Genomic DNA, 21265 nt, shown 5'->3' on the forward strand with positions numbered 1-21265 from the left:
AGCGCCCTCTGTAGCCAAGCCTCTCAAGGGTAGGTAACTCTAACCATCGAACATTTGTTTTTCCACACCATTGCATCACGAAAGGTACCATGTGATGGTGGTTTCAACTGTTTTTTGTTTATAGATTACACCCTGGTGTATCCTGACTGACCACTGTTATCAAACAATACACAGAGGTACTGACTCGTCTTTCCTTTACGTTAAAGTATCCAAAAGGTCAAGAAATCGCAAAAATCACAAGCTGGTCTCAGCTGTTTAGTAATATTGTTTCATATCCTAATTCAGACCTGAATCTACAATATTTCAAATGCCATCAATCAACACAATTGAAAACTAAATAAACATTTATACATATCTGAGTTTTTTGAAAGAAAGGTACCTCAATTTTAAGAATTAATTAATGAAACAAACAATAATGTAGATCTATTATTTGATATTAAGAAATCAAATGATTTTTTTATTTGACTATTAGTATTACAATGCATCATGATATTCAATTGTAATTGTTTCCTTCATTATATGGGTGATTTTGTTTTCAGTTTAGTTTACTTCAATAACACATATGACCTGATGTAATATCCTTTTGTGGACATATTTTCATACAAATGCAATGGTCAGTCTAAACGGATGTCAATAAGTTCCGTTCAAGGAAATAGGTTTTAGGTTTGTGTGTAAAAATGTAAGGTAAATTGTATGTTCATAGAGAGTCTCATTTATTTCAATTATTATTTTAAGTGGATATATTTAAGAGGACTCAGTAAATAGTGTTCTGTGGTTCCTTTTTCATGACTGACATGAAACATAGTATCTTGGCTTTTTAATTCCAAATTACATGCATCCCAAGTTGCTGAGCATGTTGTTTGTTTTGTGACATCACAGTTACTTGGCAGTGCTTTAACTGATGTCAGTGGTTCCAATCCTAATCTTAATCTGATTACTGGCTAAGGGGATTATAATTAATGTCAGAAGCTAGTTAACTACGTCATTAGAGCCATTTAACTGTCATTAATACAGTGGCTTAACAAGTATCACACCAGCAGCTAATTAGAATAGATATTATCAAATAAATTAATTGAGTTACAAGCTTAACATTTTAAGAAGGGTCATAATAAAAAACCCATGACATTTCATGAAATAAATGTTCAGTCAAAGTACCGTTTTCTTGAATAGATTTTAAGATTTTAAATGCAAGGTGTGAGACAGGATAAATTTAAATATATAAATGTATAAAAAGTAGCCTTCAATACATTATCTGCCTGCATAAAGATCAATGCCCTGGTCTATATTGTAGTAATGTGTGTGTTACAACTATAGAAATTGGCACTAGAATACATTCCTTGCCAAACTGTCAAATAGTTAGGTATCATAAGCACTAGTAGAAATTTGGCATTATTAAGGGTTTTGTTGTTATCATTATAAGGACTAGTGAACTAAAACAGCTAGTTTCTGTCACTGATGTCAGCATTAAGGTGTGATACAGTACATAAACTAATGTGCTCTTGTGTCAGTGTGAATCAAAAATGGCGTGAGAACTCCGAAAATAGTATACTGCGGTTCATTTTTATGATTTCGAACATTAGGGTGAGCATGTTGGCGTAATGCAATATATCGCAGTGCGTAGAGCTGTTTTCAGATACATACTACAATATGTATTGGGGCCCATATTATATATGTTTGTATTGTTCAAATAGTACTCCTTCATTCAATGGGGGCACGGGAGGCCCAGTCGTCTAAGGCGCCGCGATTCGCTGTGCAGACTTGCGTCCCTTGGGCGCACCAGAAACCTATGATTGTGGGTTCGAATCCTGGTTCTCCCCGATTATGTTTCTAGGTTTGTCAGCACCATACCCGTGCTCGTGGGTTTCACCGAAGTAGTAAACGTCTGAGACCTACATCACTTCGGGCTTTCCTCCCACATTAAGCTGACACGCCGCGATAAAACTGGAATAATGTTAAAAGCGGCGTTAAACCCAACTTACCCACTCACTCACCTTCATTCAATAATCGGACCCGTGGAGATTCCAGGGTAGAATAGTCTTCAGCAACCCATCCTATAAAAGGTGACTATGCTTGTCGTAGAAGGGATCGGGTGGTCAGGCTCACTGACTTGGTTGATGCATGTCATCGATCCCAATTGCGTGGATCGATGCTCATGATATTAATCACTGGATTATCTGGTCCAGACTCGATTATTTACAGACCGCCATCATATAGCTGGAATATAGATGAGTGTTGGTGTTAAACAACAGACCAACCAAATCATTCAATAATTCAGACTTCAGATTGCGAGATAGGTAGTATGGGCAAACAAGACTATTTATTATGTCATCAATATGGAATGCTGATGTAAACAGTGTGAAGTGTGTGCTTTTTACATGGTTCAGATAAGAACCCAGGCCATCAAAATGCCTCCAGATAGTAGGTATCTCATATAATTATATAATAATTCTCCTGTGACTGTATTGGAAAATATCAATACACAAGGGTTGTAATGTGATACATGTATTTCTGGACCCGTGAAGATTCAGGGTAGAATAGGTCTTCAGCAACCCATGCTTGCCGTAAAAGGTGACTATGCTTGTCGTAAAAGGCGACTAAAGGGATCGGGTGGTCAGTCTCGCTGACTTGGTTGATGCATGTCATCGATCCCAATTGCGTGGATCGATGCTCATGATATTAATCACTGGATTGTCTGGTCCAGACTTGATTATTTACAGACTGCCGTCATATAGCTGGAATATTGCTGAGTGCGGCGAAAAACAACAAACCAACCAACATGTATTTCTGATGGCTGACACCTCATGGTTTATTCTCCCTGCAGTGTTTTATTGTATGATAAACAACTCCCACTTGTTGTTTATTTCTTAAATCCGAGTATACCAGTTATTATGCATACCTCAATAGAAGATATCAACCTGATAGGTAAATGTATTATGTTTGTATCAATACAAGATCTTATGCTAAAAAACTCATATCATTGCAAGTAGTATTTTTATCCCTTACAAATCATTCTTTTGTAAAGTATGATTGATTGTACTCAACATGCTAATTGAAACTGTTTTCTTTCTCTCTCAATAAACTTACAATTATTTTTTTTTCTCAGGACCCGAAACAAATTTACAAGTTATCATGACAAAGCCAGAAGGATTTGAATTTTGGAGGACTAAGTTGAAATCAGCTCGTCTGGTTGTGGCGCCAATGGTTGACCAAAGTGAACTAGCTTGGCGAATGCTGAGTCGGAGATACGGAGCTGAGCTGTGTTATACCCCCATGTTTCACGCCACGTTGTTTGCACGAGACCCGACCTATAGGAGGGACTGTTTGCAGACCTGTGAGAGTGACAGGCCACTTATTGTGCAGGTAGTTACTTTTATTTACCCCCTGGATTAGGGCTGGGACGGGTAACTCGGGTACCCGGGTCGAGTGGGCACTGAGGAGGACCCGGGTACCCACAGGACTACCTGGACCCGTGCCTATTAGTCACATGATATATTGTTTAATGACAAAAATTATCTAGAACTCTATGGTTACATTACAAGTCACTAATGTTCGCATTTCTTTAGGACTATGCACCCATTCCTTCTGATTTTTCATATGGTTGAATAAAGATATAACTTAATTCAGCCTCGGTGTATGTATGACCAGATTGTTTAATACATGTATCTAAATACGTTTTGCTAGGGCTATGCTAAAAGTGTTCCAAATTGGACATTTTGAGACATTTCCTGAGATTTACAGTGGGTACCCGGGTAGGGTCGGGGAATAGGGGGATGGGTACCCGGGTAGTAAATTTGGACTCGTCCCAGCCCTACCCTGGATGCCATGTTTCAATTGCATGAATGATAAGTCATAAAAGTCGGATGTGTATATTTTATATATTTTCACTATTGTGTTGTAAATCAATTATAATTGTTTATAACTAAATTTCCATTGTGTTCAGCATTCTGATTAGCTGAATTGATCACATGTTATTCATTTCCAAATGAAGGTAAAAACTTAAGCCATGTCCTCTGAAGGGACAACTTTCATGGAATCCCAAATACAGTCTTGTGAATTCTCTTTCTATTATTCTGCTTATTTGTTTCGTCATGGAGTTATAAGGCCTTGTAATATGTGCTATTTTTCGGTTTAACAAAATGTCATATTTGGGATAACACTTTCTTAGTAAAGTACAGATTCTCGTATTGTTTTGAGTTGAGACCCCTCAGGGATTCAAACCCACACTGCCAAAGTGAGGCACCTAATTACCAGCACACAAAGTCAGAGATCTAACCCACTCAGCCACCGAGGCTTCCACGAAAATGAAAGTCCAACAACTGGTAGTCTAGATCACATACTTTGTGTACCCCTCTGACGAGTGTAAATTGACATCGCTCCCATGGCCGAAAGCTATGAACACACAATGCCATTTAGAAAGTGGTCAAATGTAACAAATGTTATTTTTGGGATAACATTTTCTTAGTAAAGTAAAGGATTTTACTGGTACAGTTACACTTCTATTGACACACTTAGATGATTGTTCACAGTGCCAAATGTCAACCATTGAAAAATCAAGTGTTCCATCATCATTGTTTACTGATCGATCTTCACTTTTGATCATGCTGATTGAAAATTATTGTTGTGATAGACTGCAGTCATGTCACATCTGATTTACCTGTAACCATGGTAATAGTGAATTGTTAAACTATCCTATCTCACACTATGCATTTCTTCCTTTTTCTTTCGATCCTTATGTGGAAACGTGCTTGAACAAAGTTTCCAGGTTCTCAAAACATTTCACCCGAACACATCCCAGCATCACCGTGGCCACCCCCACCCAAAGAAATGGGTCATGCTCTGTAATCCCATGTGTGTGACCTTGCACGACTTGAAAACCTGACCACCCCTCCCACTTCATTCTTTCTTGGCGCCACCCTGTGGGGATGGGTATAAAACACTAGAGAATACTTTATTTTGTGAGAGCTTCTTTGCAATCATTGCATCATCTACGATATTATTTGATTGGTTGGTTGGTTTGTAGTTTAACGCCGCACTCAGCAATATTCCAGCTATATGACGGCGGTCTGTAAATAATCGAGTCATGACCAGACAATCCAGTGATTAATATCATGAGCATCGATCCACGAAATTGGGATCGATGACATGCATCAACCAAGTCAGCGAGCCTGACCACCCGATCCCGTTAGTCGCCTTTTACGACAAGCATAGTCACCTTTTACGGCAAGCATGGGTTGCTGAAGACCCTATTCTACTCCGGAATCTTCACTGGTCCAATATTATTTGAAGACTATGTAAACGGATCATGATAAACGCCCGCCCGAACTTGCAGACATTCTTATTCCTCAGCCAATTCACATGATCTTCGTTGTGACTGTCGCAAACCAGACCACAGATGCTCCCAACTCTCTGAGGAAACTTTCCGCTCATATTTACGTAAATGTCAGAAACGTAATGTCCTCCGTCAATCTATATCCAAGGATGCTTACATGGGCCTTCCTCTGTCAAGAAACCCAAGCGTTTAGTCAAGCCAAAATGAAACAGTCATTTGTCCCCCGTGCACCTCCTGTTACCATGGTTACTGTACCCACATTTGTTGAGCCTGCAGCCACGGACGTCGGCATGGGCAAGCCAACTAGGAATATGTGGGAAATACCCACCTGTGCATAAAATAGACTTGGTCGACATTGCCGAGGTTGGATTCTGCGCCCCTCATGGTTTATTCTCCCTGCAGTGTTTTATTGTACGATACACAACTCCCACTGGTCGTTTATTTCTTAAATACAATAACATCCCTATGTATTACTTTCTTCCATTTTATTTCCAGTTTTGCGCCAATGATCCAGACACATTTGTAAAGGCAGCTAAGCTGGCTGAATCTCAGTGTGATGCGATCGACCTCAACCTCGGCTGTCCCCAGAGTATAGCTCGCCGTGGCCACTATGGTGCCTTCATCCAAGATGAATGGGAACTACTGGAGAAAATGGGTGAGTCTTCTGTAGGCGTGATGTGTTTGGATGTAAATCATGATCCATTAATGTTGTCTGCAATTACAGAATTGTCAAAACTCGGAGCCTGTATTCAAAAATCAGTTCTCCTTGACGATCAGTGTTAGAATTGGTCTGCAGCAACCCATGCTTGTCGTAAGAGGCAACTCACAGGATTGGATGGTCTGGCTCGGTGACATGGTTGATGCATGTCATCATATCCCACTTGCATAGATTGATGCTGATGATGACAATCACTAGATTGTCTGGTTCAGACTTGATAATTTGCAGACCAGCATCATATAGCTGGGAAAATTCTGAGTGCAGTGTTAAAACAACAAAGCTAGATCGGTTTGTTCCAAGATTCAAACTTATCACAACAATCCAATCATCTTATTGTAACAGTATTATTTCAGTTTGTATTTTTTGGCTTTGTATTATTTCCAGGTTTTCTGAATGAATGCCTGTATGTTTCAGTGAAACTGTGTCATGCTGAGTTGAAGGTTCCCATCACCTGCAAGATCCGAGTGTTTGAGAGTCTGGAGAAGACTGTACGATATGCCCAGATGTTGGAGAAGGCTGGATGCCAGGTACATAGGCTGACAATATCATAGGATTATGGGGACATTTGATGCACTTTCATAATGGCGGTGGGGCGGTCGGGTAGCCCGGGTTCGATTCCCGACATGGGTACAATGTGTGAAGCCCATTTCTGGTGTCCCCCGCCGTGATATTGCTGGAACATGGCTAAAAGTGGCGTAAAATCATACTCAATCAATCAATCATAATGGCTGTGGGGTAGCCTAGTGGTTAAAGCGTTTACTTGTCATGCCAAAGGCCCGGGTTCGATTCCCCACATGGGTAGAATGTGTGAAGCCCATTTCTGGTGTCCCCTGCTGCGATATTGCTGGAATATTGCTAAAAGCGGTGTATAACCATACTCAACCAACCAACCAACCAACCAACCAACCAACCAACCAACCAACCAAACAAACAACCAACCAACCAAACAACCAAACAACCAACCTGGGTTTAAATCCCAGGTTTTGCCTGATTATGATCCTTAATTTGTTCAGCCCTGTATCCATGATTGTAGGTGTCATCCGAGGAGGTGTGTCTTCCTCTAGTTAACACAGCTCGATGTTGCTGTGAATGCTTATTCCTGTTCTTTTAGCTGCTGACAGTACATGGCCGCACCAAGGAACAGAAGGGTCCCCAGACTGGTGTAGCTAATTGGGACTACATTAAAGCTGTCCGGTGAGTATCCCCATATATTTTACTTCATGTGGTGTCTTGTTATTATACTGTCCATATTTAGTGTTTGAATGATATTTTATTACCCATAGGGTTCGAAATAACCAAGTTCATGAAAATCGGATGTGCACTTGTGCAAATATCACTTCTCGCTCCCCAGTGTATTCTTTCCTTCATCAGGACGGCATTGTTGAAGTCATTCAAAACTTACTGTGACGTAAGGTCGGAATGACGTCACACTAGATTCATCATTCGACAAATTGTGGTTTTCTAGGTCAGTCGTGGTGATCATTGCAATTTTCTACAGTTTGAGGAACTATAGACATGATGTCAGCATTTGTATGTTAGTATGTGGTTACAGTGGTGCCTTATAACTGCAAGACCTGTGTAGATCCGGGGTAGAACAGGTCTTCCGCAACCCATGCTTGCCATAAAAGGCGCTTGAGCTTGTTGTAAGAGGCGACTCACAGGATCAGGTGGTCAGGCATGGTGACTTGGTTGACACATGTCATCATATCCCAATTGCGTTGATCAATGCTCATGATATCAATCACTAGTTTGTCTGGTCCAGACTTGATTATTTACAGACCCCAGTCATATAGCTGGAATATTGCTGAGTGCAACGTCAAACAACTGTAAAAAATGAAGTTATAGCTGATAGCACCTGGCTTCAATTGTCCCAATGAGCACAATTTCTGAAGCCTGTTCCAGGTCATATTGCTGAACCATGATATGTTTAAGATAGCAAAGCATTAAGACAAGCACATCTGATTTCTGCATCTCGAAATGAATCTAATTAAAATCTGAATGTGAAAAAATAATGTTACTAATATTGTAGTAAATGTTATATACATCCTATCGACCCTCTATGGAGGTGTTCTCAGATCTTGACGCAGACAGGTAACACATCGGATATTAATAAGATTGTCACTCACTAGACTTGGGTAAATTTCTCAATCCGTGACAAGCTCTTCCTCCGGCTTCTTCATATTTATTGTGAGCTGTGTCTGTGTACAGGGAAAGAGTACAGATCCCGGTGTATGCTAACGGGAACATCCAGTTCTTCCCTGATGTGGAGCAGTGCATCAAGGAGACGGGGGTTCAGGGCGTCATGTCTGCAGGTGGGTGTGTCAGTATGCCCTGATGTGGAGCAGTGCATCAAGGAGATGGGTGTTCAGGGCGCCATATCTGCAGGGTGGTGTGTCAGTATGCCCTGATGTGGAGCAGTGCATCAAGGGGACGGGGGTTCAGGGCGTCATGTCTGCAGGTGGGTGTGTCAGTACTTCCCTGATGTGGAGCAGTGCATCAAGGAGACGGGGGTTCAGGGCGTCATGTCTGCAGTTGGGTGTGTCAGTATGCCCTGATGTGGAGCAGTGCATCAAGGAGACGGGGGTTCCGGGCGTCATGTCTGCAGGTGGGTGTGTCAGTACTTCCCTGATGTGGAGCAGTGCATCAAGGAGACGGGGGTTCAGGGCGTCATGTCTGCAGGTGGGTGTGTCAGTATGCCCTGATGTGGAGCAGTGCATCAAGGAGACGGGTGTTCAGGGCGTCATGTCTGCAGGTGGGTGTGTCAGTACTTCCCTGATGTGGAGCAGTGCATCAAGGAGACGGGGGTTCAGGGCGTCATGTCTGCAGGTGGGTGTGTCAGTATGCCCTGATGTGGAGCAGTGCATCAAGGAGACGGGGGTTCAGGGCGTCATGTCTGCAGGTGGGTGTGTCAGTATGCCCTGATGTGGAGCAGTGCATCAAGGAGACGGGGGTTCCGGGCGTCATGTCTGCAGGTGGGTGTGTTAGTACTTCCCTGATGTGGAGCAGTGCATCAAGGAGACGGGGGTTCAGGGCGTCATGTCTGCAGGTGGGTGTGTCAGTATGCCCTGATGTGGAGCAGTGCATCAAGGAGACGGGGGTTCAGGGCGTCATGTCTGCAGGTGGGTGTGTCAGTATGCCCTGATGTGGAGCAGTGCATCAAGGAGACGGGGGTTCAGGGCGTCATGTCTGCAGGTGGGTGTGTCAGTACTTCCCTGATGTGGAGCAGTGCATCAAGGAGACGGGGGTTCAGGGCGTCATGTCTGCAGGTGGGTGTGTCAGTATGCCCTGATGTGGAGCAGTGCATCAAGGAGACGGGGGTTCAGGGCGCCATATCTGCAGGTGGGTGTGTCAGTATGCCCTGATGTGGAGCAGTGCATCAAGGGGACGGGGGTTCAGGGCGTCATGTCTGCAGGTGGGTGTGTCAGTACTTCCCTGATGTGGAGCAGTGCATCAAGGAGACGGGGGTTCCGGGCGTCATGTCTGCAGGTGGGTGTGTCAGTATGCCCTGATGTGGAGCAGTGCATCAAGGAGACGGGGGTTCAGGGCGTCATGTCTGCAGGTGGGTGTGTCAGTACTTCCCTGATGTGGAGCAGTGCATCAAGGAGACGGGGGTTCAGGGCGTCATGTCTGCAGGTGGGTGTGTCAGTATGCCCTGATGTGGAGCAGTGCATCAAGGAGACGGGGGTTCAGGGCGTCATGTCTGCAGGTGGGTGTGTCAGTATGCCCTGATGTGGAGCAGTGCATCAAGGAGACGGGGGTTCAGGGCGTCATGTCTGCAGGTGGGTGTGTCAGTACTTCCCTGATGTGGAGCAGTGCATCAAGGAGACGGGGGTTCAGGGCGTCATGTCTGCAGGTGGGTGTGTCAGTATGCCCTGATGTGGAGCAGTGCATCAAGGAGACGGGGGTTCAGGGCGTCATGTCTGCAGGTGGGTGTGTCAGTATGCCCTGATGTGGAGCAGTGCATCAAGGAGACGGGGGTTCAGGGCGTCATGTCTGCAGGTGGGTGTGTCAGTACTCTCCTGATGTGGAGCAGTGCATCAAGGAGACGGGGGTTCAGGGCGTCATGTCTGCAGGTGGGTGTGTCAGTACTCTCCTGATGTGGAGCAGTGCATCAAGGAGACGGGGGTTCCGGGCGTCATGTCTGCAGGTGGGTGTGTTAGTACTCTCCTGATGTGGAGCAGTGCATCAAGGAGACGGGGGTTCAGGGCGTCATGTCTGCAGGTGGGTGTGTCAGTACTCTCCTGATGTGGAGCAGTGCATCAAGGAGACGGGGGTTCAGGGCGTCATGTCTGCAGGTGGGTGTGTCAGTACTCTCCTGATTTGGAGCAGTGCATCAAGGAGACGGGGGTTCCGGGTGTCATGTCTGCAGGTGGGTGTGTTAGTACTCTCCTGATGTGGAGCAGTGCATCAAGGAGACGGGGGTTCAGGGCGTCATGTCTGCAGGTGGGTGTGTCAGTACTCTCCTGATGTGGAGCAGTGCATCAAGGAGACGGGGGTTCAGGGCGTCATGTCTGCAGGTGGGTGTGTCAGTACTCTCCTGATGTGGAGCAGTGCATCAAGGAGACGGGGGTTCCGGGCGTCATGTCTGCAGGTGGGTGTGTCAGTATGCTCTGATGTGGAGCAGTGCATCAAGTAAGCTGTGGTTTAGTGATAATAGTACATGTAGTATCTTGAATATGTTCATAGTTGCACAAAAAGTAACTCTATGTTAACATCCTATGATGATGTGGGGTGCAGCCAGTGATAGAGAAATGATGGCTGTTCTGTACCTGTGTTATCTGTAGTACACTCCAGTCCTCTGTTGCAGAGGGGAACTTGCACAACCCCGCCCTGTTCAGCGGTCAGCAGCCCCCGGTGTGGGAGATGGTGGGGGAGTACCTGGACCTGGTTGACCAGTACCCCTGCCCGATATCCTACGTCCGTGGCCACGTCTTCAAGATCCTGCACCATTCGTAAGTGGAGTCATGTCCATGACAAACATGATGCGTGGTTGTCCTCATTGGACAGGTTTGAGTTTGAGGGATTTATCTGGACCTACCAGTAGGCTGATATTCATCCCCCAATTCTGCAGCCAAGTTTAAATATTCCCAAATTAGAATTATAAATTTCGCAATTCATGTGGTTATAAATAATGACAACCAACATGTGTTTGTGTGTGTCTGTGTCTATGTGTGTGAGAGACACAATGTATGCTATAAATGTTCCATTTGCTGGCTGTCTGTGTGTGTCTGGAGATGAGTGTGTGTGTGTTTGTGTGTTCCTCTGTGTCTGTCTGTCTGTGTTTGTGACAATGTGTGTGTGACTCTGTGGGTGTTTGTTTGTGTGTGTCTGTGTGTGCCTCTGTGTGTGTGTCTGACTGTGTGAGAGACAAATGTATACTATACATGTTCCATTTGCTGGCTGTCTGTGTGTGTCTGGGGATGTGTGTGTGTGTGCTTCTCTGTGTGTGTGCATCTGTGTCTGTGTCTGTGTCTGTGTCTGTGTGTGGTGTAAAGTATATCGTATCAATGTTCCACATGCTGTTGTAGGCTTCAGGTACACCAGGATGTCAGGGAGGAGGTGGCTACTGCAAAGACTGTGGAGGACTTCAGACTGGCCAACAAGCACATCGAGGAGAGATGCCAGGTAACAGGCACACCACTTGTCACCAGTCCCTCATAGTTTATTGATGTAAACTTTCTAATGTTCCCCTTGTCTCTGTCAGAGTCCAAGTATTAGGGTCCTAGCCTGTTCCACAAAGTGATCTTATCACGAGGGGTGATTGTAACTCCCATACTTTAACATTGGCTTACAATATTCATAGTGTTAAGATCACTTCGTGGAATGGCACCCTGCCTTGTAACCCACCAGATCAACATACACCAAGCACAATACCCTGGATAGTTGAAGCTTATACCAAAAATGTTGTTGGTTAAGTAATCAGGTTTCGATTTTTGGGTTAATATGCTGACCTTGAAAATCATAAATCCCTATTGAGCTTGTACGTTGAACTCAGTATGTGGTCTCTTGACAAATTCACGAAGGATAGATATTCAAGTTCCGAGTAGCTTATTCTTGATATTGTCCATACAAGAACATGTAAGAAAATGTGGATTTGCCAAAATTGTGATCCTCCGTGTGAACTACTTTGATGTTCGTGTTCTTATGGGGAATATTATCAGATGCTTCTACTTCACGTCACAGGAGGACATGGCAAAGTTTGCCATCTCCCCCGAGGAGATTCTGACCAGAACGATACTGCCTCTCCCATACTGGATCTGCCAGCCTTACATCAGACCAGGGTGAGTGGTGACTGCTATGTCTAGGGAGGAATATATATTTCTAGGTGTGTCATGGTTTCGCCAAAGTGGTAAACGTCCGAGACCCGCGTCAACTCGGGCTTTCCTCCCACATTAAGCTGACACAACGTGATATAACTGGAATACTTTTAAAAGCAACGTTATACCCAGCTCACTCACTCACTTGGGAGGGATATATAATAGGTTAGGTACAGCTGGAGTTAGTGGTATAGGGCTGGGACGAGTCCAAATTTACTACCCGGGTACCCACCCCCCTATTACCCGACCCTACCTGTGTACCCACTGTAGGTCTCAGGTGATGTCTCAAAATGTCCGATTGGGAACATTTTTAGCATAGACCTGGTAAAACATATTTAGATATATGTTTTAAACAATCTGGTCATCCATACACTGAGGCGGAATTAAGTTATTTCCTTATTCAGCCATATGAAAAATAAGAAGGAATGGGTGCTTAGTCAGAAAGAAATGGGAACATTAGTGACTTATAGCGTAACCATAGAGTTCTAGATAATTTTTGTCATTAAACAATATATCACATAACTAACCACAGGTCCGGGTAGTCCTGTGGGTGCCCGGGTCCTACTCAGTACCCACCCGACCCGGGTACCCGAGTTACCCGAGTTACCCGTCCCAGCCCTAGAAGACTGGAGGTGTACACTTCAATTTAGTGGTTCGATCGTTCACTCATCACATGGAGGGCCACCCCACAAGGGTATGATGTGCGAAGCCCATTTATGGTGGCCCCCATTGTGGACATAGCTGAAATATAGCTTAAAGCCGCGTAAATTCAAATTCACTCACTTGTTCAATATACATGATTAAAAGAACACAAAAATCATGTATATCTTTCTGCTTGTAGTGAAAGACCCCATAGTTTAAGTGCTCTATGGTATTGGTCCAGCTGTAGGGTTTCTAAACACCAGGGAATTGTAGTGTAACACACGTGAGTGGTGCGCAGATAGCATGGTATCTCCTATTCTCTCTGTTTGGTTCCTGGTCAAGTAGGACCTCAGGTTGTCGTAAAAGCTGTCCAAATGCAAATCAGGTGGTCAGGCTTCTGACTTGCAATTGGCTGATTGCGTGTCACTGTACCTTGATGGTGTTGATTGTTGCTCTTGCTGTCAATCTCTGGTTCTGATAATGTGTATGAGAATAGCTGGATTATTGCTTACTGCAGCATTATGTTAAATCAGATAAATGTAGAATACTAAACGACCTCTCGGTAATACCAATTTTATGAAACAAGTGAATAGTTGTGGTATCTGACGAGTTTCATAAAATTGGTTTTACACGGGAGCAAGTGTAGTATTTTATTTATTACCTGCCATTTATAACGTTTTTAGAATTATACTGTTGAGTATGAACAGGCTGACACCTACACGATCCACAGCAGAGTCAAATTGAGTTTAACAGAATAATACTTCAGACACGTCAAAAGTTGAAACGTATGAATTTAATACCATACAACGGTCCACCTTCAGAATTCACAAAATTATCGCAGGGCTAAGACTATCACAACTCACATCCTTTAACTTAGACTAACGACTGTCGTTGCACTACAATACGATCGCCTTGTGGAACGGACCTTGCACCTCAAAGATTACAATAACGTCACAATACCCGATGACCTAATTTGTGGATTTTTGTTGCAAGATCCAACGGCGAAACAATGCCATGTGACGTCAGCCTAGCAACAAGGTTGCTGGGGGTCATCGAGTGTGCATAAGCTCCTCTCAGTGATCTATCAACTCTACACGCAATGTCGATGAATAAGCCAAGGAATGTTGAGAGCTTTCAATATTTGTTCGTGAAACGTGTTCCGAGAGTACATAAGCACGCCTTTTGGTATTACACAATGTGTAATACAGCTGTATGTTTATTAAACGGGTGACATCTTCACGGGCAAGTAATAAATTAAATTATATCAGATTTTTCTAGGATTTAAAACTTAGTGCCCTTGGCAGGCAAAATGGGAAAAAGTGGGAATGTTTTGTTAAAGTACCTGTTTGCTCTAATAAGGAGGAACTTTGACATGGCATTCAATACAAAAATGTAAACCTAAGCACTAAAACCTTTTTGTCCTCTTTTTTTGGTCCTGTTGTCAGTGAAACGTGAGTCACTTGTAAAAAGTGACAACATTGGTTGTCATTATTTATAACCACATGAATTGGGAAATTTTTGATTAAATTTTGGGATTGTTTAAAATTGGCTGCAAAATTGGAGGATGATTATCAGCCTATGGGTAGGTCTAGATAAATCTCTGTAAACAAAACTCACTCACTTACTCACATTTCCTTAGCATTATGTCTATAAGTCTTTGACTTCAGCCACTAGTCCGAAGCCCAAGTCTAGCAAAATTCTGTTTGGTCTAGTCAGATCAGCTAAGGCTGAAAAAAATAAAATAGAATTGGTTCTCAGGCAATAGCTTTTCAAAATAACGTGCGGGCGGGTGGCTTTTTTTGTGCTTTTTTTGTTGTTGTTGTGTACAAACTAGTAAGAATCCAAATCCGTATATTGCTGTGTATAAGGCAAGTTTTCATAACTAGAATTAGGAGGCTTTCAAAGGGGGTGGGAGTCATCTTAAACACAGGGTCGAAGAGGGTTTTTTAAATATTTCTTTCGCCAACTTGTGTGAGCATGTAACGCCGGAAATACCATGTCAGCAAATCTGTGCTGAAGTACGCAAATTAATCATGTAATTACACTGTCTGGTTGTAAAAAGAGTTCATAATATTTCTGAATTTATATTTGTAAGCTATTTTATTCATTTTATTCAACATTTCATTCAAAATTGTTTCAATTCATTTTGGCGAAATCCTTCGTATGTGAAGTGATCGGAAGATCGCACAACTCACCGTCATTTTCAGCAACCACGGTGATATTACTGCTATTGACGCCTTGAAACAAACTTTAGTAGATAGAGAATGGATATATGTCATAAATGCCATATATTGAATCGCTGAAAGTCATATTTGTTGTAGTTTATTATATGTCAACATAAAGTTTTCGCAATCGCGGACGCGGGAGCATCGACATAGATTGGTCAAATTCTCCCATACGAAAGAATATGCGGCAATAGCGATCAGCTGAACCAAAGTGCTTCGCTTATGCTTATTAATTCATTTCACATGTGGGAACTTGCTAGTGAATTTTAGTCTTAATTTGAACCCAGACTTTGGGGTTAGATGGGAAATAGTTTCACAACTGTTAATGTTTCTGTTTCAGTCTCAACCCAAATGCCAATGGAGACAAGCGTGCCGAGCGAGACCGCCTCAACTTGAAGCGGAACAATGAGTTGAATGCCCTGGCCATGGAAGGATTATCCAGAAACAAACTAAAGAAAATGCTGCGACATCCCAAGAAGAACTTTGATCCTTCACACAAGCTGACGTACGATACATGTGCCACATGCTGCAATCCCAAGGTAGCTGCGTCTCCATCACAGCTTGTTGTATCAGTTGTAAGGGGCAAGAAACTGGGGTCAGACTCGCTGAATTGGTTGATGCATGTCATCTTATCCCAAATGTGTAGATTGATCAATCACTGGATTGTCTGGTCCAGACTTGTGTATTTCGGACGGCTGTCATATACCTGGAATATTGCTGAGTGTGGCGTACAACAACAAACAAACATGGTAAACATGTTGTTTCCAGTACGGCAGATTTTGTTTGTGCACCAGGTAGAGATTACCGTATATACATGATTATGAGAGATAAAATATGTTTCATTTCAAGATTTGTTAAATAATGCCCCATTGGTGTTCCAGATTAGAGTGAGTGAGTGAGTTGGGTTTAACGCCGCTTTTAACAATATTCCAGTTATATCACGGCGTGTCAGCTTGATGTGGGAGGAAAGCCAAATGTGATGCAGGCCTCAGACGTTTACCACTTCGGTGTTAGCCACGAGCACGGTATGGTGCTGACAAACCTAGAAACATAATCGGGGCGAACCGGGATTTGAACCCACAATCATTGGTTTCTGGCGTGCCCAAGGGACGCAACTCTGCACAGCGAATCGCGGCGCCTTAGACGACTGGGCCACCTGTGCCCCCTCCAGATTAGAGGCAACCAGATAGATAAGCTGGTTCAGCTCAGTGGTGTATCTTGTGTCATCATCCCCTTACAGTGTAGATCACTGTCAGAATATCAATCACATGTCTGATCCAGACTTCATTATTTACAGGCCTCCTTAATATACCTGGAATATAGCTGAGTGCAGCATTAAACAACAAAAAAACATTGTTCAAAATAATATCAACATGAAAATAGCTGGCTTAGTACATGCTTTATTTTTAATCTGATCTTTGAAATTAATAACCCTGACAAAAATTACAGAAAAATCGGTTTTCTTTCTGTTGTTCATCTCAAGAGAGATATTTGAGATAACACGTAGTGTTTCAGGCTGTGTCAGGTTTTCAGATCAATTCATTTTCTAGGACATTGACTGATAGTCATTCCAAAGATCGTGAATATGTGTTTCAAATTTGGTCATGATATAGAAAAATGTCCTATGTCTTGTGAGTCCCACAGATTTTAACGAATTAATACTTTGTCTTGCTTTTTGGCAACATTTTTCAATACTTGATTTACATGCCAAGTAATGCGTTAGTAGTATGCCATAGAAAAATGTCCTATGATCTCAAGTTCATAACATATCATGATAATGTCCTTTTCCATTTATCATCCAAAACTGGATTCCACAGGAGATATCGCTGCAAACAAATTGAATCACTGTTCTTTGCATACCATTGTGATTAGGGCTTGGACAGGAAACTAGGGTACTCGGGTCGGATGGGTACTGAGTAGGAACCGGGTACTCAAAGGACTACCCGGACCTGTGGTTAGTCATGTAATATATTGTTTAATGACAAAAATGATCTAGAACTATATGTTCACAATACAAGTCACTAATGTTCGCATTTCTTTCTGACTAAGCACCATTGCTTCTGACCTTTATAGGTTTGAATATAAATAACACTTCAGTCAACTTCAGTGTATGCATGACCAGATCGTTTTATACATATATTTAAATACATTTTACCAGGGCTACGCTCAAACTGTTTCCAATCGGACATTTTGTACCAAACTCTTGAGACCTGTAGCAGGTACCCGGGTAGGGTTGGGTAATAGCAGGGTGGGTACCCGGGTAGTACATTTGGACTCGTCCCAGCCCTAATTGTGATGTCATCGGTAACAATGACATCACAATCAAATGACATCACTAATCTCTCTGCTTCTCAACCTGGTTAACTGTACATGTACTTTTACACACAAAGACAATGTTTATTACTGATTACAACTCAAGGGTAAGAAGAATGCTTTTAGATGATGAATAAATCTTAACGTATCAAATATATCAACAATGGTCAGTAAAAGTTTAAAACCTTTATCGTCTCGTGTTGATATATTTCATATTTAAAGACATGGGTGAGATTCTCAGCAAATCACTGGTAGTCAATGATGAATCTAATTTGCACCATTTTCAAAAATAATTCTATTTCCAGGGACAGAAATGTGAATTCAGTTTGTGCAAGGGATGCTGCAAGAAGAAGTCGCTGCAGGAGATTTTGGACTGTGCTGGTAGGAGGCCTCAAAATGATGTCTAACAATGAAATCTCCAATCTCATTAGAATCAGATCTTAGTTCTCGCTACCCCTAAACAAAGGTCTGAGGACATCCCATTACGGGTCACGTCAGACCGACCTTTTGCGAACTCTGACCGACCAATGGAATGACTGACAAGAAGTCGACATTAGCCAATCAGAAGGCAGCTTTCTCGTGCTTTACGGCACTAATTTCAAATTGGTGACTACGCTTCAAAACATATTTGACAAATTCTCGATTAATAATTTGAAACCTGAACAAAAGAACATACTGGAATGTCTAATAGATGGTCTAGATTGTATGGATTACGTCGTTTTGCCAGTAACTATCGTTCGGAATAGCCCATGTTAAAGTTTTCAAGGTTGCATGATTAGAAATCACATTCCGACTGTCACTTTCATGATCTGGTAAGGTAACCGGCGCTCTGATTGGTCGGATAAAAGGTCGTTCTGATGTGACCCCTAATGGGATATCCTCAGATCTTTGTTTTGCAGTAACAAGAACTAAGATCTGATTTTAATGAGATTGTGAAATCTCAACATTAATAGATGTAATGTAAAGTTGAATGGTGTTGTTGGAGGAAGTCTATTGAGGGTTATATGAGGCCACTACAACACATGGTACCTTCTCTGACTGATGAGATTGTGATGTCTGATGCAGTAGGAATTATACCCTTTGTATTTTGTATTTGAAGTATGTCCTAATAGAATAACACGTTCAGTTCAAACTAAGCTATCAAGGTATGGAATAACATACATCGGGTCTATTTAATTAACTTGAACTTGTTCAATATATTGCCTCCTCAAGACAATGTCACTTTATTGGCCCTGCTGATTCTTCATTCGAGTCGACCTGTGAAGATCAGGGGTAGAATAGGCCTTCACAACCCATGCTTGCCGTAAAGGATATGAGAGTAATGTTTGTTTGTTTGTTGTTTAGCACCGCACTCAGCAATATTCCAGCTATATGACGTCGGTCTGTAAATAATCGAGTCTGGACCAGACAATCCAGTAATTGACATCATGACCATCGATCCACGCAATTGGGATGAGATGACATGCATCAACCAAGTCAGTGAGCCTGACCACCCGATTCCGTTAGTCGCCTCTTACGACAAGCAAAGTCGCCTTTTACGGCAAGCATGGGTTGTGAAGACCTATTCTATCGCGGATCTTCACGGGGTAGTTAAACATGTGAAATGTCCAAGCAGAATATTTGTTTTGGATAAGATGCAGCCTGTGCCACAACTCTACAGTTTACTAGCCTGAACCTTTCACTTGACATCTTCAGTAGATCTTAGTGCATGGATAGATTTTTATTAGTAAATCTTGCTAGACCGACAGGAACTTGACTCGACTTGGGCTGAGTGGCTAAAGTCTCAGACTGAGGATGTGACTTGTTATCTCAGCATGGGTAAACTAGTGAGACTGTCTGACTCTTTCAGGTCACAACCTCTCTTTCAAGACGAAGGCCGAGAGGAAACGACTCGAGAGTGAACAGCAATCTGCTGCCTGTGAAGCATTTGCTGCAGCTGGCGCCAGTAACGGCGCCGAGTGTCAACAGTCAACATCAGTCAACAGAACGAGTGCTGACCCATCAACTGAAGACTTGTGCAGCACAGACACTGTACCATGTGAAACTGATAAACATTCAGCTGAAGGATCCGATGTAGTTTTGTAGCACACATACATGGAATATATACACATCCCATCTCATCACTTGACATGATGCTCTGCCAGATACGATGCATCACAATATCTATGCTGCCATGGAGATCATATATTTACTTACAAGATACATCCTGTGATTTAAATACAAATGAGGTCATGAAGTCTTTAAATACTCTGGCTGGTGAAGGTGGTTATAGTCTCTATCAGTGAATGAGTATGGTTTTACGCCGCTTTTAGCAATATTCCAGCAATATCACGGCGGGGGACACCAGAAATAGGCATCACACATATAGTGAGTATGGTTTTATGCTGCTTTTAGCAATATTCCAGTAACATCACAGCGGGGGACACCAGAAATGGGCTTCACACATGTGAGGAATCGAACCCAGGCCTTTGACATGATGAGCGAACGCTTTAACCACTAGGCTACCCCACCGCCCTAAAGTCGCTATCGAACAGGCTAGAAGTTGATTTGGTACTGGGGGAAATTCTGTGGCTGAATTTTTTAAATGCCTGCAAATACTGCTGTAATAAGCAATTCTTTTTTTAAGTGTATAAAAATTATAAAGAAAATATTTTGGACCAATTTGTACGATGATTTTCCTGTTTAAGTTAATATAGTTTTGTTTTAAGATGGAGGGCCATGTTTCACAAAGTGTCAAAGATCTTAATTTAAGGCATTGGTCGGATGATGATTCTTCCTCAGTCAGCAATGTATTCATGATGTGGGTGTCACCAAAGTGAAGAATCAGCATCACCAAGGGATTTCCAGTTTCCATACCCAATAAGTGACATCCCCTGATAAAACAGAAATACTGTTCACACTCACAGATCGAACACGTGTCAGTTGGACAGTGTAGGACGTTCATGTACAGATGGTTTTACCAGCTGCGTAGAATGTTGAATATATTCGGGGATGAGAATGGATATTTTCTTTTTCAGCTGAAACATCCTTGCAGTGGAGCGTGGTCCATAAATCGGGGCTGTTAATGGGGGGAAGCCATCAGATTTTACAAATTTGTGGTCACTGAAATACGTGGATCCGCGGAAGATTCTCACTCCTGTATGTTACATGACCTTTTCAATGACCCCTATGGGGATTCTAGGTTAGCATTGGTCAACCTATCCTGGTCGTAAGAGGTGACCTCAAGATTGGGTGGTCAGGCTCAGTAACTTGGTTGATGGCGTCTCATCATACCCTGATGGCGTGAATAGTTGTTCGCATTATCAATCACTGGATTGCTTGGTCCAGACATGGGTTATTTACAGGCTGCCGCCATATAGCTGGAATACTGTTGATTGTGCATAAAACAATAAACACACACAGACTAGTGAGTGAGTGATTATGGTTTTATGCCGCTTTTAGCAATATTCCAGCAATATCACGGCGGGGGATACCAGAAATGGGCTTCACAAATTGTACCCATGTGGGGAATTGAACCGAGGTCTTTGGCGTGACATGCAAACGCTTTAACCACTAGATTACCCCACCACCCTTACACAGACTAAGACACACACTTACACACACACAGAGAGACATACACACACCAGACACCCACACACAGACAGACAAAACACATTGCATGTGTTTCTCTTCATAATCTTTTGTCAGGTTTCTACATGTATATTTCTTCTGTTCCTGATGA

At 42.7% G+C, this 21265-nt stretch overlaps 1 protein-coding gene across 1 annotated transcript; it reads left to right on the forward strand.

Annotated features, from left to right (window-relative positions):
- The first annotated feature begins 53 nt into the window (after positions 1 to 53).
- LOC124132527 (tRNA-dihydrouridine(16/17) synthase [NAD(P)(+)]-like) lies at positions 54 to 20872 on the forward strand. The gene is made up of 12 exons (XM_048392563.1): positions 54 to 176; positions 3104 to 3360; positions 5825 to 5984; positions 6462 to 6574; positions 7159 to 7241; positions 8256 to 8359; positions 10855 to 10999; positions 11576 to 11672; positions 12231 to 12328; positions 15572 to 15770; positions 17850 to 17925; positions 19394 to 20872. Exons 2-12 carry the CDS (start codon positions 3130 to 3132, stop codon positions 19627 to 19629), a joined length of 1542 nt encoding a protein of 513 aa, XP_048248520.1. The 5' UTR covers positions 54 to 176; positions 3104 to 3129; the 3' UTR covers positions 19630 to 20872.
- Positions 20873 to 21265: the final 393 nt, after the last annotated feature.

This window comes from Haliotis rufescens, unplaced genomic scaffold (assembly GCF_023055435.1).
Source record: "Haliotis rufescens isolate VD_foot unplaced genomic scaffold, xgHalRufe1.0.p SCAF_11, whole genome shotgun sequence".
Taxonomy (NCBI): Eukaryota; Metazoa; Mollusca; class Gastropoda; order Lepetellida; family Haliotidae; genus Haliotis; species Haliotis rufescens.

Excerpts from the sequence above, each read along its gene's own strand:
- LOC124132527 (XM_048392563.1), top strand. The coding sequence starts at position 3,130 with ATGACAAAGCCAGAAGGATTTGAATTTTGGAGGACTAAGTTGAAATCA. Across the intron at positions 11,000-11,575 it reads TTCAAGATCCTGCACCATTC|GCTTCAGGTACACCAGGATG; the intron begins GTAAGTGGAGTC and ends ATGCTGTTGTAG. Across the intron at positions 11,673-12,230 it reads ACATCGAGGAGAGATGCCAG|GAGGACATGGCAAAGTTTGC; the intron begins GTAACAGGCACA and ends TTCACGTCACAG.